This window comes from Rhamphochromis longiceps, linkage group LG20 (assembly GCF_057381845.1).
Source record: "Rhamphochromis longiceps isolate RC_006_pf linkage group LG20, R_longiceps_female_GT1.1, whole genome shotgun sequence".
NCBI lineage: Eukaryota > Metazoa > Chordata > Actinopteri > Cichliformes > Cichlidae > Rhamphochromis > Rhamphochromis longiceps.
The window spans coordinates 21,207,854-21,225,389 of NC_140576.1; the positions used below are offsets into that span (position 1 = coordinate 21,207,854).

The following is a 17,536-nucleotide window of genomic DNA, read 5'->3' on the forward strand; positions in this document are numbered from 1 at the left end:
ATTAGTGGCAAACAATCAGTGGGGATTTTATGTGATGGGTAATATAAAATAGTGCTCAGATGTTGCCAAGTTTCAGCAGAGTCAATTGTTACAGCCAATGACTTGTCAGATACTTAGACAAATCTGTCTAATCTTCATGTGGCCTCCAGGTTAGCTCAAGAATAATGTGTAGAGAGCTTCATGGAATGGGTTTCCATGGCCAAGCCTTACATCATCAATTGCAATGCAAAGTGTAGGATGTGGTGGTGTAAAGCATGCTGCCAGTAGACTCAAGAGCACTGGAGTGATTAATAACGCTTCTCTGTATACGATCTTGCTCTGGTGGTTGCCAGAAAAACTGTATACGACTGACTGTTGAAGAGACTGAAATCCTCAAAGCCTCATCCGCCTGAGTCGGTCTAAATAAGGTGCTGAATCTTTAGCCGTATAATTATTGGTAAAGTATGGAGTTCTGGAATATATAAAATTTGTTTGCGCTATGGTTATTTTCTTAAAATTCAGGATTATAAATGTAACAAAATAAGTGGAAGTAATCATTCTGTAATGATTCTGAATGAATGAAGTGCAATAGTATCATGAATAGGAGGTGTTTTTGTACAAAGGTCACGATGAACAGTAAAAAAAGGATTTAAGCATGGTGCAACTGGTGTCATTTGGGTCAAAAGTGATTTCAACAGGACTAGGGAAAGGGGAGAGTAAAGTTTGTGAAAGCGTATAAAGTGATGTTTCTCTTAATAAAGAACTGCTCTCCGGATTTTGTCACAAGCAGATGAACCATTTAGAGAGCAAACTCTTCCTCAAAATGTTCCATCTGCTTTGTTTTTAAAGTGAGGAGCACTGAAGGATTAAGCATGTCAAAGCAAATGCCAATCTCCATTTAAAGTCTAATATTGTGGACAATCCTTTTTTTTCTTTTAACTCTTTGTGAAGCATCAAAAGTAAAACTAGGGTATGAATATCACATCTCATAATGCTTCTTACAGGTTGTTCTAGCTCTTAAAATTAACAGATCTCTGGGACCTATTTTCCTGGGCACTAAAGTTTAACCTTGCTATTCACCAAGTCCATAGATGACTCAGGAAAACTGATTTTATAGATGTGGCAGTTGAATGTGCCTACCTTTACGATTGCTCCTGGGTTGCCTCATCTGGATTTACGTGAATTTCCTCACCACCAGCTTAGGCTACGTCTACACTAATCTGGATAAATTTGAAAACGGTGTTTATGTCTAGAAACACTCCGCGTCCACACTATCATTTTCAGTTGTTTTCATCCACACTGAAAAAGCTACGTTCCTGTACTGCGTATGCATGAAACGTCTGCCGTTTATTTACTTTACGGCTCTTTGAAATGTTGCGGCAAAATGTCGAGGAAAAGTGCTGAGTTTTATCTGAAGGTTTCTGGAGCATGTAGAAACTTATATTATTCTTTACAGTTTTTTCTGAATGCTTAAACCCTAACTGTGATTCCTGTAGCACAATCTCTAAAACTATTCAGACTTACAGCAAAACCACTCACTGAGTTTGCAAAACTAAAAGCACAAAAACTGCTTTGCACTCAGTTTGCAATTTTGTAACACACACTTTGCAAAACTGTAGGCACAATTAACTACACAACACTCAATTACCAAATTTCCAACACACTCCTAGCAAAAGTATACACATGTATGGCTATCATTAACACTAATTTGCCAACTGTCTGGCACACTTTCACATGTGAAAACTTTTTTAGATAATTAGTTCACTTTGCAATCAGCCTAAGCACTATAATACAGGTAAGCTGTGTGTGCGGAGTACAATGGAGGGAGCAGAAAGAGTGAGAAGTAAAGGAGGCCGAGGAAGAGGACGTGGAGGTGAAGAAGTAGGATGAAGAGGACGACAAGGACAAGGAGGAGCAAGAGGAAGACGAGGAGGGGGGAGAGGAAGGGTAGGAAGAGTAAGAAATAGAATTGCTGATGACATCAGAGCTACAATAGTGGACCATGTAATCAACCGTGGAATGACCCTGAGGGTAGCTGGCCAACGGGTCCAGCCTAACTCGAGCCGCTACACTGTAGCAAGTACCATAAGGACATCTTGAAATGAGAATCGGTTAGTACAGTCACTTCGCACAAAGATTTGTAGCACTGCCATATGCCAATGAGAAACACACCAATACCATTGACGTAAAAATACTGAAATTGTTACTTTACAGTATCAGAATCAGAATCAGAATACTTTATTGATCCCTGGGGGAAATTATTTTTTTGCTAGATGACCAGATTGCTAGATGACCAGATGCTGGGGGCAGAGGAAGCATGTTCACTGCAGACCAAGTAACCCATATAGTCATTATGGCGATTGCAAATAATCCTATACTTGGAAATAAACACTTGTGTTTGTTTTGATGTGTTTGAATAAACACCAGTACTTGAAGTTTGGATCCCTCTATGCTTATGGATCTATGACAGAAGTATGAGCTCAAACTGACATAGCCTACCTTGTGCACAGAGAAAGCAAAAGCCAGATGTGTTTTGTATTCATACCATCAGTGTGCAGTTGGCGCATTGTGTGCTTAGTAGATGATGGCTTGTGTGTACTGTTTGATACGGAAACACCATTTTTACGAAGGTGTGAAGAGTTAATCTAGCTGTGTTTGCTTTTGCAAGAGAACTACAATGTTTTGATTATTGGGTGACAGGTTTTCTTATTTGTGTGAAGAGTTTTGCAAAATTAGCCAATAGTTACAAAAAATGTGCTTAAGCAATCAGAAAAAACTGTAATAGGGCTGTCAAAATTGAGAGCAAACAAACAACTGCTGTACAATGCCGTCCACCATCTTAGTTGAATCGGTCACATGACTGCATCATATGACTAAAATGCGTCATCGTTTTCAAAAGCCTCCGTTTTCGCAGCCCACACTGCGACGCATAAACGGCGTTTTTAAATGTATCCACCTTGGAGAGTGTTTTCAAAAAGCTCAGTTTACCTTGACCAAAAACACCGTCTCAGTGTGGACGGAAGGCCAAAACGGAGAGAAAAATATGCATTTTTAAATGAAAAGTGTGGACTTGGCCTTAGATCAGTTTCTGATAACCTATTAGCATAATATCCCTAGGATCAGTAACACACAGATCCGGTCGAGACTTCCTGTACAGGGGTAACTGGTACCTAACTGAATATATTGTGCCAGGTGTAGATAGGATTTTGGTGTGGGGTAGTTTTATTTAGAAGGAAGGCTTAGACCCTTAGTTCTAGTAAAAGGAACTCTTAATGCTTCAGCATACCAAGACATTTTATGCAATTTCATGATCCCAACTTAGTAGAAATAGTTTCAGGATGACCCCTTACTTTTCCAACATGTTGTACGCCAGTGCAAAAAGCAAGGTCTATAAAGACATGGATGAACAAGTCTAGTGTGGAAATATTTGACAGGCTTGCATCGAGTCCTGACTTCAACCTGATAGAACACCTTTGGGATGAATTAGAGCGGAGACTTTGAGCCAAACCTCCTTTTCCAGTTTCAGTGTCTGATCTCAAAAATGTGCTGCAGAAAGAATGGTCCAAAATGACCATAAACAAACTCCTAAGCATTGTGGAAAGTATTCCCAGAAGATCTGAAGCTATTATAGCTGTAAAGAGTTGGTCGATATTATTTAAGAGGGAAATATCACTCAAGTTCATATGTGTGTGAAGGCAGAATACTTTTGGCAATATAGTGAATATATATATATTTTTTTCAAACCATTATCTGTAAACCCTGGAGCTAGTTGTGCAGGAAGATGTGAGTAGATCAGCATTTTCTTAATTCTTAGACAAATCTGTCTTGCCCCAATAACCATGCCACATTCAAAGTTACATAAATTACTTTTCTTTCCCATTCTGATGCTAGGCTCTTATAGACTAGAGAATGACAGACTAAGTGGACTGGGTTTACAGTTTTTTACAGACACTAGGACACATTTCTCAATACTTAGGTCACTTTTGCAAAACTCCTCACACAGTGAGCACAACAGAAGTCTATGTGGGCTAAACTGAGGATCAGTTATCATTGTTTTGGCACAAAATGCATTCAATGACTACATCTCTCAAATTTCATGAATTATTTTCTCACTCAGACACAACAACTGCCAAAAATCTTTGTACGTACAGGACATTTTGCATGTACTTACATACTGTTTTCAAAACTGTTAAACTTATGGCCAAAACAATAACATAATGCAAAACTGAATAAGACAGCAAAATTCAACAGCAATATTTTATTGAAACATATTTTACAGTTTTTTCTGAATGCTTAAACCCTAACTGTGATTCCTGTAGCACAATCTCTAAAACTATTCAGACTTATAGCAAAACCACTCACTGAGTTTGCAAAACTAAAAGCACAAAAACTGCTTTGCACTCAGTTTGCAATTTTGTAACACACACTTTGCAAAACTGTAGGCACAATTCACTGCACAACACTCAATTACCAAATTTCCAACACACTCCTAGCAAAAGTATACACATGTATGGCTATCATTAACACTAATTTGCCAACTGTCTGGCACACTTTCACATGTGAAAACTTTTTTAGATAATTAGTTCACTTTGCAATCAGCCTAAGCACTATAATACAGGTAAGCTGTGTGTGCGGAGTACAATGGAGGGAGCAGAAAGAGTGAGAAGTAGAGGAAGCCGAGGAAGAGGACGTGGAGGTGAAGAAGTAGGATGAAGAGGATGACAAGGACAAGGAGGAGCAAGAGGAAGACGAGGAGGGGGGAGAGGAAGATGAGGAGGGGGGAGAGGAAGGGTAGGAAGAGTAAGAAATAGAATTGCTGATGACATCAGAGCTACAATAGTGGACCATGTAATCAACCGTGGAATGACCCTGAGGGTAGCTGGCCAACGGGTCCAGCCTAACTCGAGCCGCTACACTGTAGCAAGCACCATAAGGACATCTTGAAATGAGAATCGGTTAGTACAGTCACTTCGCACAAAGATTTGTAGCACTGCCATATGCCAATGAGAAACACACCAATACCATTGATGTAAAAATACTGAAATTGTTACTTTACAGAATTGCTAGATGACCAGATGCTGGGGCAGAGGAAGCATGTTCACTGCAGACCAAGTAACCCATATAGTCATTATGGCGATTGCAAATAATCCTATACTTGGAAATAAACACTTGTGTTTGTTTTGATGTGTTTGAATAAACACCAGGGGCCTGTTCTTCGTACCGCGCTAAGTGAGTTAGCTGGATGAGATTGTTGACGATTTCGCGTGATCCTGGATCGTTCGGTTCCCCGAAGCCCATCCGGGACTTGCTGTCATAGCAACAGAGCCGTAAGCGTAAACCTGCTGGGGAGCAGGTTTACTTTATGTAAACAGGATTAGATCGCGGCCACGCAGGTATGTCCGCGTCATTCATACGAAAGCAACAGCGATATTCCACCACTGTTTCACCATAAATAAATAACATCAATGTAACTAAAGATAATGCAGCACTTGATCCTTTTATTGATTTCACACAGATACATACAGGTCATTCCCTAAAAAAGGGAAATGTACTATTAACATTCTATTACATGTATGTGATTATTACAGATGTAATTCATATTTCAGAGTAGTAATTGTAAATTACTTCGTGTAATCAAGATGAGAGACCACGGCTATAAAAGCGAAGGTGGATTTGGGAAGTCTGTCGCAGTCATATCCTGTCCGTTTACGCGAGCAACCCATTGCGGAAGGTGCAAGATTGATAAGGAGAGTCCTCAGAATTCAGCGTATATTGCGGGACAGACAGGATCCTTTAGCTCAGCGCGACAGTGTGCTCATAGAGAGATATCGATTTTCCCGTGAGGGTATTATTCACTTAACCAACTTGTTGACGAGGGGGTGCAGGACCACCACCTGTCTTTTTTTTTGCTCTGCCCTTTTCTTGGTTGCTGTTATGAACAAACAAACAGAGTATTCCAGGGTCTCTTTCCAAGAGACGACAAGCAATATAAGTGATAAATATTACCATTCTGTAGAATATTCTTATATTTCACTTTTACTTGTTCCCATGTTCTAGTGGGTCCTGTTGTGGCTCTCATGTGAAAGGGGATATAATATAACATATTATAATATAATATAATGTAATATAATATTGGATAATATGGTGTGATATGATAAATCTACACTACCGCCTACTGGTGTTGGCCAGAGGGGCCGATGGCGCAATATGGCAGCCTGGCTTCTGTCAGTCTGCCCCAGGGCAGCTGTGGCTACAACCGTAGCTGCCTCCACCAGTGTGTGAATGTGAGAGTGAATGAATAGTGGCATTGTAAAGCGCTTTGGGTACCTTGAAAAGCGCTATATAAATCCACTCCATTATTATTGTTATTATTGAATTACTTACGAGTTTGATTTGTCAGCAACTTTCTGCCAGCCCTCTCTCCTTGCTTTTGCAGCCTTTGCAGTGTTCCCTTGTGTTTTAATTAAACTCTGAAACTCCTGAAATCCCTCACTCAAGAGTTCTTGCTCTGCTGCCGAAAAATACCGAGCGCGCTCCTTCGACATTTTCGCCGACCAATCAAAGGGTTGCCGATCAATGTTTCTACTATCGATGCGTAGCCCCTGTTGGGCCACCCAGTGATCTCACATTACTTCATCCAGCTATACTAATCGTCAACAACAGGTGTGTTCGGGGAACCGGAATAGCGAGCTCAGAGTTAGCGCGATGATTTGGTCTTGGATGTTTCATTTGATCTTGGATGTAGTAAGCGACGTACGAAGCACAGGGCCCAGTACTTGAAGTTTGGATCCCTCCATGCTTATGGATCTATGACAGAAGTATGAGCTCAAACTGACATAGCCTACCTTGTGCACAGAGAAAGCAAAAGCCAGATGTGTTTTGTATTCATACCATCAATGTGCAGTTGGCGCATTGTGTGCTTAGTAGATGATGGCTTGTGTGTACTGTTTGATACGGAAACACCATTTTTACGAAGGTGTGAAGAGTTAATCTAGCTGTGTTTGCTTTTGCAAGAGAACTACAATGTTTTGATTATTGGGTGACAGGTTTTCTTATTTGTGTGAAGAGTTTTGCAAAATTAGCCAATAGTTACAAAAAATGTGCTTAAGCAATCAGAAAAAACTGTAAATCTAAAAATGCAGTTTAACCAGCCACAGCTGATTCTCATTGTAGATGAACATCTACACAGGTGTTACTCCTTCAATTTTTCAACTCCTTCAATTCTGGCATGCCAGAAGATTCTTTCCTAGGTGTATTGCCCTAGATGACATAAGATGTGATGTGGATGGGAACCTGTGGCCAAATGGAGAAGACCGAGTAGATTAGCATTACTATTGTATGTGTATCAGTGGATGGTGTGTATACAAATTCTTGTATTTTGGGATTACTTAGTGCAAAAAACTAAAAATACATAAACAAATATTGACGAATTCTGCATGATGTCTAATTCATTCCAGTAACATATATTGAAATTATAAACAGAGATGTGTCCTTGTTTTACACAAGAAAACACTGTATAATGCTACATGTTGCTAGTGTTTTTTAGGTCATTGTTTTGTGGGTGACAAAGTGTGTTTGTCGGCTGTCAACCTTTGCTAGTGTTCTGGAAGAATGAATTTATTTGAGACCTGAATAAAGTGTTTTGGTAGTTGTAGTGCATTTTGAATGTGAAATGAACTGCTTTGCCAAGCTGAAGGTCAGTTAGGAGAATTGTGTGAAGAGTTTTGCAAAAGTGACCTAAGTATTGAGAAATGTGTCCTAGCGGCTGTAAAAAACTGTAAGTCAAGTTCTTGGCCTGTATTAGAGTCTCAGTCTGCCTCTGTATAAGGTGATGATTATACAGATGTTATACTAGATGTTTTTGCCAGTATGGTGTGTGTGTAAGTGATTCATGGGTAGTGGAACTTTAGGTTGTAGTTATCCCTTTTTTGTAGGGCATTTATGTTAAGAAGCTTCAAGGTAGCCACATAATGATTTTTTCTTTTGACTTGCAGTGTTGACACAGAGGAGAAACTTTTCAAAGACTGTAACAACTGTAAAAAAACAAACAAACAAAAAAACCTAAACAAAGAAACAATTGTTAGGATTGGTATATTAAAAAAGATAATGTGACTTACCGGAATTTAATTAATTGTGCTGTGATTTTGTTCTTCTGTGCTTCTGCTTGAATCTGTTTGAGATAGTGACATTGCCAAACATGAATTAAACCACCTGAATTGAGTAGTTTGAGATTATGTGAAAATTGAATGACACAAAGATGGGGCTAATTGAGACTTACAGCAGTGCTAACATTTCTGAAAAAAACACTGTTTGGATTATTGTATGTGTCACTAAATTCCACATTTATGGTCAATTGATCTGTTGTAACAGAAGCAGTAGTTGGTGTTATTGTAGTAGTTGTGTTTGCTGTTGTTGTTGTAGTTGACATCGCTGTGGTTGTAGTAGTTGGCACTCTTGTAGTACTCGAAACCCGTGTTGTTGTTGTGTCTGTCATTGGTGTGGTTGTATTTGGCATCAGAATTGTTGTATTGGTTAGAATTGGTGTTGGTGCAGTTGTTGGTAATGGTTTTGTTGTAGTAGGATCTGGTGTAGTTGTGTTTGGAATCAGTGTTGTTGTGTTTAGCATTGGTGTTGTTGTAGTAGGATCTGGTGTTGTTGTGTTTAGCATTGGTGTTGTTATAGTAGGGTCTGGTGTTGTTGTGTTTAGCATTGGTGTTGTAGTAGTAGGATCTGGTGTTGTTGTGTTTGGCATTGGTGTTGTAGTTGTAGGATCTGGTGTTGTTGTGTTTGGCATTGGTGTTGTAGTTGTAGGATCTGGTGTTGTTGTGTTTAGCATTGGTGTTGTAGTAGTAGGATCTGGTGTTGTTGTGTTTGGCATTGGTGTTGTAGTTGTAGGATCTGGTGTTGTTGTGTTTGGCATTGGTGGACAGGGAATGATATCTGTGGAGAAACATTCAAGAATTCCTTATATTGTTTTAGTGACACGGAGAACACTCATGACGCAAACTTGATGAATTTAAAGTGAATAAAAAAAATACATCTTGTTATAAAAACGACAAGGTCCTTACTTGTGACTGGTTCACAGAATTCTCCATCAGGAGGAAATCCCTTTATGCAATCACAGGTTTGTGAGGTAACATTACTGCATGCGCCGTACTCATCACACTTGCCACATGACCAAGCAAACTGGTCTTCACACTGACACTGGAGTCCTCCAGTGGAGTTTGGATAGCACCCTTTTCAAGACATTTAAAAGAATAACAAAACACAGTTCACAAGTCATACAGCACCATATGAACAGCATTAAATGTGTTGGAGTGCAAAAGTCAAATAAGATCAGGTCCTTACATGTGGTGAAGTTCAAGTCTTTCAGTGTTAAAGACCCAGTGATGATTTTGGGGAAGGAGAAATTTCTCAGAATATTTCTGAGCACAACACTGAAATTCTGGGGCACACTAGATGCTGGGATGTGCAGTTCAAGGTCTATATCAAAGTCCACTGGTGCTGTGAAGGAGAAAAGGGGAAATCCATCACATACAACTGTTGCAATGATGGGAAACTATATTTACGTGAAAATGTAAAACTGACCCAAGTTCGACTCATGCATGTTACAGATTTTCAAATACCTTTATCATTTAAGAATGCATTACTTATTAAAGTATGTTACTTGTCCAGGTTTATCCATTACCAACACATGGGTTTAGGTCAATGCCTAAAAAGCTACTTGGTAAGTTTTAGAAAATTAGCAGCGGCTGAGCTAAAGCACAACAGTAGCCATATCTTTTGAAAGTGTTTTCTTTGTTGCCAAATTGATGGCCTCCATGTTTTTCTCTCTAAATAAAATATTGTATACACTTTCCATTGTAAAAATAATTTCTTACATATTGATAATTAATAACACACCCAAAATACAAATGAAACATAACAAGATCATTTGTGTCTTTGAACACAAACAATCAGATAATTCTGTAGTGATGACTTCACAAACTGCCATGAGACTGGGATGCTCAGTTCGTCTGGTGTTTCTTCAAATACAATTTTTTATGTTTTAAGAGTTTACACTATATCTCAGGCATACAAAGAAACAATAGAGGTGATGTTTAGAACATCCTGTACAGTATTCTTTTAAAGAATAAGAATGTATAAATGTGTGTCACATTTAAAGAATTTGCAAATAATGAACGCAGTGTTAGATCTGTCAATGTTTCTTTAATACAGTGTGTATAGAATGAATTGAACTGTGCTTCCACAAATGAATAACAAAGATGTTTGTCATACCAGGAGGTGGTGTTGGGCAAGGAGCGACGCCTGTGGAAAAACATTATATGTTTAATTATTTCAATTTCAAGCCAGAAACTAAACACCATGACTTTGGTTATGTCATAGAAATGTCAGCAAGGATAATGAATGCAGTGTTAGATGTGTTAATGTTTCTTTAATACAGTGAGTATAGAATTAATTGCAGTGTGTTTCCACAGAGCAATTCATATCTAATGTCTAATCACTCTCATAACACAATGTTAGGTAATCAGACAGTTGAAAAGTTCATTCATTTATTTGATAAAGGCAGTAGTCTGTTCATCCAACAGCTAGATGATATCAGTTCTTACTTGTGATTGGTTGACAGAACTCCCCACTCAGAGGAAATCCCTTTATGCAATTACAGGTTTGTGAGGTGACATTACTGCATGTGCTGTACTCATCACACTTGCCACATGACCAAGCAAACTGGTCTTCACACTGACACTGGAGTCCTCCAGTGGAGTTTGGATAGCACCCTTTTCAAGACATTTAAAAGAATAACAAAACACAGTTCACAAGTCATACAGCACCATATGAACAGCATTAAATGTGTTGGAGTGCAAAAGTCAAATAAGATCAGGTCCTTACATGTGGTGAAGTTCAAGTCTTTCAGTGTTAAAGACCCAGTGATGATTTTGGGGAAGGAGAAATTTCTCAGAATATTTCTGAGCACAACACTGAAATTCTGGGGCACACTAGATGCTGGGATGTGCAGTTCAAGGTCTATATCAAAGTCCACTGGTGCTGTGAAGGAGAAAAGGGGAAATCCATCACATACAACTGTTGCAATGATGGGAAACTATATTTACGTGAAAATGTAAAACTGACCCAAGTTCGACTCATGCATGTTACAGATTTTCAAATACCTTTATCATTTAAGAATGCATTACTTATTAAAGTATGTTACTTGTCCAGGTTTATCCATTACCAACACATGGGTTTAGGTCAATGCCTAAAAAGCTACTTGGTAAGTTTTAGAAAATTAGCAGCGGCTGAGCTAAAGCACAACAGTAGCCATATCTTTTGAAAGTGTTTTCTTTGTTGCCAAATTGATGGCCTCCATGTTTTTCTCTCTAAATAAAATATTGTATACACTTTCCATTGTAAAAATAATTTCTTACATATTGATAATTAATAACACACCCAAAATACAAATGAAACATAACAAGATCATTTGTGTCTTTGAACACAAACAATCAGATAATTCTGTAGTGATGACTTCACAAACTGCCATGAGACTGGGATGCTCAGTTCGTCTGGTGTTTCTTCAAATACAATTTTTTATGTTTTAAGAGTTTACACTATATCTCAGGCATACAAAGAAACAATAGAGGTGATGTTTAGAACATCCTGTACAGTATTCTTTTAAAGAATAAGAATGTATAAATGTGTGTCACATTTAAAGAATTTGCAAATAATGAACGCAGTGTTAGATCTGTCAATGTTTCTTTAATACAGTGTGTATAGAATGAATTGAACTGTGCTTCCACAAATGAATAACAAAGATGTTTGTCATACCAGGAGGTGGTGTTGGGCAAGGAGCGACGCCTGTGGAAAAACATTATATGTTTAATTATTTCAATTTCAAGCCAGAAACTAAACACCATGACTTTGGTTATGTCATAGAAATGTCAGCAAGGATAATGAATGCAGTGTTAGATGTGTTAATGTTTCTTTAATACAGTGAGTATAGAATTAATTGCAGTGTGTTTCCACAGAGCAATTCATATCTAATGTCTAATCACTCTCATAACACAATGTTAGGTAATCAGACAGTTGAAAAGTTCATTCATTTATTTGATAAAGGCAGTAGTCTGTTCATCCAACAGCTAGACGATATCAGTTCTTACTTGTGATTGGTTGACAGAACTCCCCACTCAGAGGAAATCCCTTTATGCAATTACAGGTTTGTGAGGTGACATTACTGCATGTGCTGTACTCATCACACTTGCCACATGACCAAGCAAACTGGTCTTCACACTGACACTGGAGTCCTCCAGTGGAGTTTGGATAGCACCCTTTTCAAGACATTTAAAAGAATAACAAAACACAGTTCACAAGTCATACAGCACCATATGAACAGCATTAAATGTGTTGGAGTGTTGGAAGTCAAATAAGATCAGGTCCTTACATGTGGTGAAGTTCAAGTCTTTCAGTGTTAAAGACCCAGTGATGATTTTGGGGAAGGAGAAATTTCTCAGAATATTTCTGAGCACAACACTGAAATTCTGGGGCACACTAGATGCTGGGATGTGCAGTTCAAGGTCTATATCAAAGTCCACTGGTGCTGTGAAGGAGAAAAGGGGAAATCCATCACATACAACTGTTGCAATGATGGGAAACTATATTTACGTGAAAATGTAAAACTGACCCAAGTTCGACTCATGCATGTTACAGATTTTCAAATACCTTTATCATTTAAGAATGCATTACTTATTAAAGTATGTTACTTGTCCAGGTTTATCCATTACCAACACATGGGTTTAGGTCAATGCCTAAAAAGCTACTTGGTAAGTTTTAGAAAATTATCAGCGGCTGAGCTAAAGCACAACAGTAGCCATATCTTTTGAAAGTGTTTTCTTTGTTGCCAAATTGATGGCCTCCACGTTTTTCTCTCTAAATAACATATTGTATACACTTTCCATTGTAAAAATAATTTCTTACATATTGATATTTGATAACACACCCAAAATACAAATTAAACATAACAAGATCATTTGTGTCTTTGAACACAAACAATCAGATAATTTAATACAGTGTGTATAGAATGAATTGAACTGTGCTTCCACAAATGAATAACAAAGATGTTTGTCATACCAGGAGGTGGTGTTGGGCAAGGAGCGACACCTGTGGAAAAACATTACATGTTTAATTATTTAAATTTCAAGCCAGAAACTAAACGCCATGACTTTGGTTATGTCATAGAAATGTCAGCAAGGATAATGAATGCAGTGTTAGGTGTGTTAATGTTTCTTTAATACAGTGAGTATAGAATTAATTGCAGTGTGTTTCCACAGAGCAATTCATATCTAATGTCTAATCACTCTCATAACACAATGTTAGGTAATCAGACAGTTGAAAAGTTCATTCATCTATTTGATAAAGGAAGTAGTCTGTTCATCCAACAGCTAGACAATTGCAGTTCTTACTTGTGATTGGTTGACAGAACTCCCCACTCAGAGGAAGTCCATAACTTTTGGTTATGTCATAGCAATGTCAGTAAGGATTTTGAACGCAATGTTAGATCTGTTAATGTTTCTTTAATATGCTTCTAAAATGCTTCTATTTCTTCAGCTGCAAGTTTCTTACTTGCGTTTGGTTCACAGAACTCTCCATCAGGAGGAACCCCTTTGATGCATCCACAGGCTTGTGAGGTGACATTACTGCATGCACCGTATAGGCCACACTTTTCACATGACCAACCAAAGTGGTCCTCACACTGACACTGCATTCCTCCGGTGGAGTTTGGATAGCACCCTGTTAAAGTCATTCAAAACAATGACAAAACACACCTCATAAACCATGCACCAGAGTATGAACACATTTAAATCTGTCCGAGTACAAAATTCTTACATGTGGTGAAGTTCAAGTCTTCAATTATTAAAGACTGAGTGATGGTTTTGGGGAATGACAAATTTCCCACATAGTTTCTGAACAGATCAATGAAATTTGGGGGCAGGCTGGATACTGGCAAGAGCAAGTTAAAGTCTATATCATACTCCACTGGCACTGTAGAGGAGACAAAAAACAAGCACCCCATTTATTTAAGATGTTTCTACTTCTGTTGCAACTTTATATATATAATATACATGTGAAATACATATATCACATGTATATTAAATTACATGTGATATATCATTTAGTGATATAGCTGTTGGTGTAGCTAGTGTTGACACTGAGAAAACATTTCTCAAACATTTCATAAATTTTAAATATCTCTCGTAAACAAGAAAATTGCGACTACAGCAACTGAACCTTTGAAACAAATTTCATACAAATGGTCAGAGGGCCCGGTGGCGCCAGTCTATATACAGTAGTACAGCAGCCTCGCCTCTGTCAGTGCGCCCCAGGGTGGCTGTGGCTACAATGTAGCTTGCCATCACCAGTGTGTGAATGTGTGTGTGTGAATGGGTGGATGACTGGATATGTAAAGCGCTTTGGGGTCCTTAGGGACTAGTAAAGCGCTATATAAATATAGGCCATTTACCATTTTTATACAAAGTTATGGCTTTAGGATAGAATTCAAATCAACATCCTTTACACTTTAAAAAAAATTACATTATTAAATCCTTTCACAGAACACAGACGTAGAAACCTCAGTCTAACTACATATGCTGGATAAATGTACTTACATTTACATTACATACTTACTTACCTATCACATGTGATACATGTTTGCCTAGTCCTACCTGGGTTGCTGGTTTTTAACTGGCAATATTGCCCATCTGCTGGAAGTCCATTAATGCATCCACACGTATCACCAACGATGGCATCACAGGCCTCATAGTCAATGCATTTGTTATATGACCAAGCAAAGCTCTCCTCACATGTGCACTGGTATCCAGTTATGTTTGCAGTTATGTTTGGTGAACACACTGAGAAGAACACAACACAATGGTTCAATGTGACACTTTGAGTGAATAAGATTGGCAAGCAATGGAGATGCAACATAAATGGATGTTTTACCTGTTGTTGTATTAATGCTTGTAATCTCACCAGTGGCGTTGATCAATAAAGGAAAACTGAGAGTGTTCAGTATCGACTGGAATTGTTCCAGATTTGAGACGCTTATAACAGCTTGGAACTCATACTCAGTGGAATTTGATGAAGCTAAAGGTAAAAAAAAAGAAAAAAAAAAAGAAAAACCCAAACAAACCATAAAGCAATGATAACACTGATAATCTGGACTTGGTCAGATACTGTTATTGCTATTCAGTTCTGCTTGTTCATTGAATATCCTCCCTCGTCTAGTTTTTCAAAGCACTTTGCAAAGCATGTTTTTTTTTAATAAATACAATTATTATATAATTATATTATTAGTCAACAAACATGTGTTACGTTGTAGTAACACTGCTAAAATTTTACTCACTTTCTCTTTTTTGTCTTAGATGAATGCTGGATTCTTCTGCACTCATTAACTCCTGGAAGAAAATCCAGGAGGAAAATTATTTGTTTCACTGTATTTTTTCATCATTATACATTCATTCATTTTTATTCTTACCTCAAAGAAGCCGTTTAGAAACTCTCTGTGTCTCTCATACTTAAGACAGTTCCATATGACTAGGAGAATAACGATGCATAACGAGACCTTTCGTAATGTCATCCTAACTAAAGAGAAAAGAACACAAGTCCTTTTAATAAAATCAGTCATTATTCACGGTGTCATGCTGCTGGCATTCCTTCTGTAAATGGGAGCCAACAGGAAGGCAAAAGGTTTTCTGCCTTCCAGATAATGTGCTGCTCAACTTGTTTAAATGTATTTGGATCATACCAGCCTGTCAATGTTTATTTGTTAGCATGCAAACAGAGTTTTAAAAATGTTTAACTTCAAACATTGTCAAAGTCAACAACTTGTAATACTAAGCAAAAAAACAAAAAAACAAAAAACTGATGGTCTAGATACAGTATGAGAATTTTCGAGTGCCAATAATCTTTCCTGTTCTTAGATAAGAAAATTGTTTTAATTTTCTTATCACAGTTGTGTCACGGTATTGGGTCGTGTGACCCAGCGTTCTGAGTTTTCCTTATATTTTGATATTCATTGTTTCTTTCTTTGGTATTAGCTTCTAGGTTTCTTTAGTCCTTGTTTAGTACGGGCGATCGTGGCTTAAGAGTTGGGAGTTCGCCTTGTAATCGGAAGGTTGCCGGTTCCAGCCCCGGCTTGGACAGTCTCGGTCGTTGTGTCCTTGGGCAAGACACTTCACCCGTTGCCTACTGGTGGTGGTCAGAGGGCCCGGTGGCGCCAGTGTCCGGCAGCCTCGCCTCTGTCAGTGCGCCCCAGGGTGGCTGTGGCTACAATGTAGCTTGCCATCACCAGTGTGTGAATGTGTGTGTGAAGAATGGGTGGATGACTGGATATGTAAAGCGCTTTGGGGTCCTTAGGGACTAGTAAAGCGCTATATAAATACAGGCCATTTTAGTAGATCCATTTATGTAGTCATCCCTGTGTTAAGTATTCCCTGTTGGCTCGTGTCCCCATGGCTCCTATTTTACTTTGAAAGGTCTTGTGTTTCTTTGTACTACGTGTTTAGTCTTACTCTCCCCTTTAATGTCATTATGTTTCATTCTAGTCAGCTGTGTCCTCATGTGTCTCCACTTCCCCTGATCACCTCATGTATGTATTTTTGAGTGCCTACTTGGTAAATCCTTTTGTAAATAGCTTTTCTGTTTCCATGAATACTCATGGTCTTCAAAGAGTTCAATGTAGGAGGTCAAACAACTTGAACAGCACAACCTCCAAAACAACTCCAGTACTATCGCAAATCTGATTTTGTTTGTAAAAATGCACTAATTTTTTATTTTATTTTATTTCTTTCAGGACCAATGGATTGGTGAATGAGTGAGAAGCTGTGGTTTGCTGCATTTGTTTTTCCTATAAACTGTAGGGGAAAAAAAGATAAACTGGCTTTGTTGTACAGGTGATTTAAATTATAGCTTACTTTCATTATCCATCTGGACAAACACACTTGGGGCCACCATGGAAACTGAAGACAAAAATAGCTGTGTCCCAGGTTGGTAACCCAAGTGGGCCCCAAGTATCAGACCTGCTTCTATCCATCTGGGCCCCATACTCATTTGTTGTCTGGGGCTGATTTGGGACCCATCATTAACCCATCTGGGAAAACACATTTGGGGACATCATGGAAACTGAGGACAAAAGTAGCTGGGTGCCAGGTGGGTAGCCCAAGTGGGCCCCAACCATCAGACCCGCTTCTACCCATCTGGGCCCCATACTCATTTGTTGGCTGGGCCTGATTTGGGGCTTATCTCGGACCCAGCATAAACCCATCTAGGAAAACACATTTGGGGCCACCATGGAAACTGAGGACAAAATTAGCTGGACCCTAGTTGGGTTTCCCAAGTGGGCCCCAAATATTAGCCCTGCTGCTCCCTATTTAGGCCCTACATATGTGTGTTGACTGGGAGGCAACCGCCTGTGTTGCCCGTATCAAAAACCGCTACTGCATCTGATGATTAACAGGTGTGCCAGGTTCAGTGACTCACTGCCCCGCCTACCTATACAAAAAGGGAGGCA

At 38.7% G+C, this 17,536-nt stretch overlaps 1 protein-coding gene across 1 annotated transcript in view; it reads right to left on the reverse strand.

Annotated features, from left to right (window-relative positions):
* The window catches only part of LOC146645226 (uncharacterized), a 34,390-nt gene extending 18,738 nt beyond the window's left edge, over positions 1 to 15,652 (reverse strand). Inside the window, exons 1-18 of the mRNA XM_085394324.1 lie at positions 15,503 to 15,652; positions 15,371 to 15,422; positions 14,968 to 15,111; positions 14,691 to 14,876; positions 13,855 to 14,010; positions 13,591 to 13,758; positions 13,431 to 13,493; positions 13,099 to 13,128; positions 12,413 to 12,568; positions 12,132 to 12,299; positions 11,800 to 11,829; positions 10,870 to 11,025; positions 10,590 to 10,757; positions 10,258 to 10,287; positions 9,328 to 9,483; positions 9,048 to 9,215; positions 8,258 to 8,919; positions 8,097 to 8,149 (exon numbers count right to left, since the gene is read on the reverse strand). Of these exons, the coding sequence (XP_085250450.1) occupies positions 8,097 to 8,149; positions 8,258 to 8,919; positions 9,048 to 9,215; positions 9,328 to 9,483; positions 10,258 to 10,287; positions 10,590 to 10,757; positions 10,870 to 11,025; positions 11,800 to 11,829; positions 12,132 to 12,299; positions 12,413 to 12,568; positions 13,099 to 13,128; positions 13,431 to 13,493; positions 13,591 to 13,758; positions 13,855 to 14,010; positions 14,691 to 14,876; positions 14,968 to 15,111; positions 15,371 to 15,422; positions 15,503 to 15,652 (2,696 nt within the window). The remainder of the gene's footprint in view (positions 1 to 8,096; positions 8,150 to 8,257; positions 8,920 to 9,047; positions 9,216 to 9,327; positions 9,484 to 10,257; positions 10,288 to 10,589; positions 10,758 to 10,869; positions 11,026 to 11,799; positions 11,830 to 12,131; positions 12,300 to 12,412; positions 12,569 to 13,098; positions 13,129 to 13,430; positions 13,494 to 13,590; positions 13,759 to 13,854; positions 14,011 to 14,690; positions 14,877 to 14,967; positions 15,112 to 15,370; positions 15,423 to 15,502) is intronic.
* Positions 15,653 to 17,536: the final 1,884 nt, after the last annotated feature.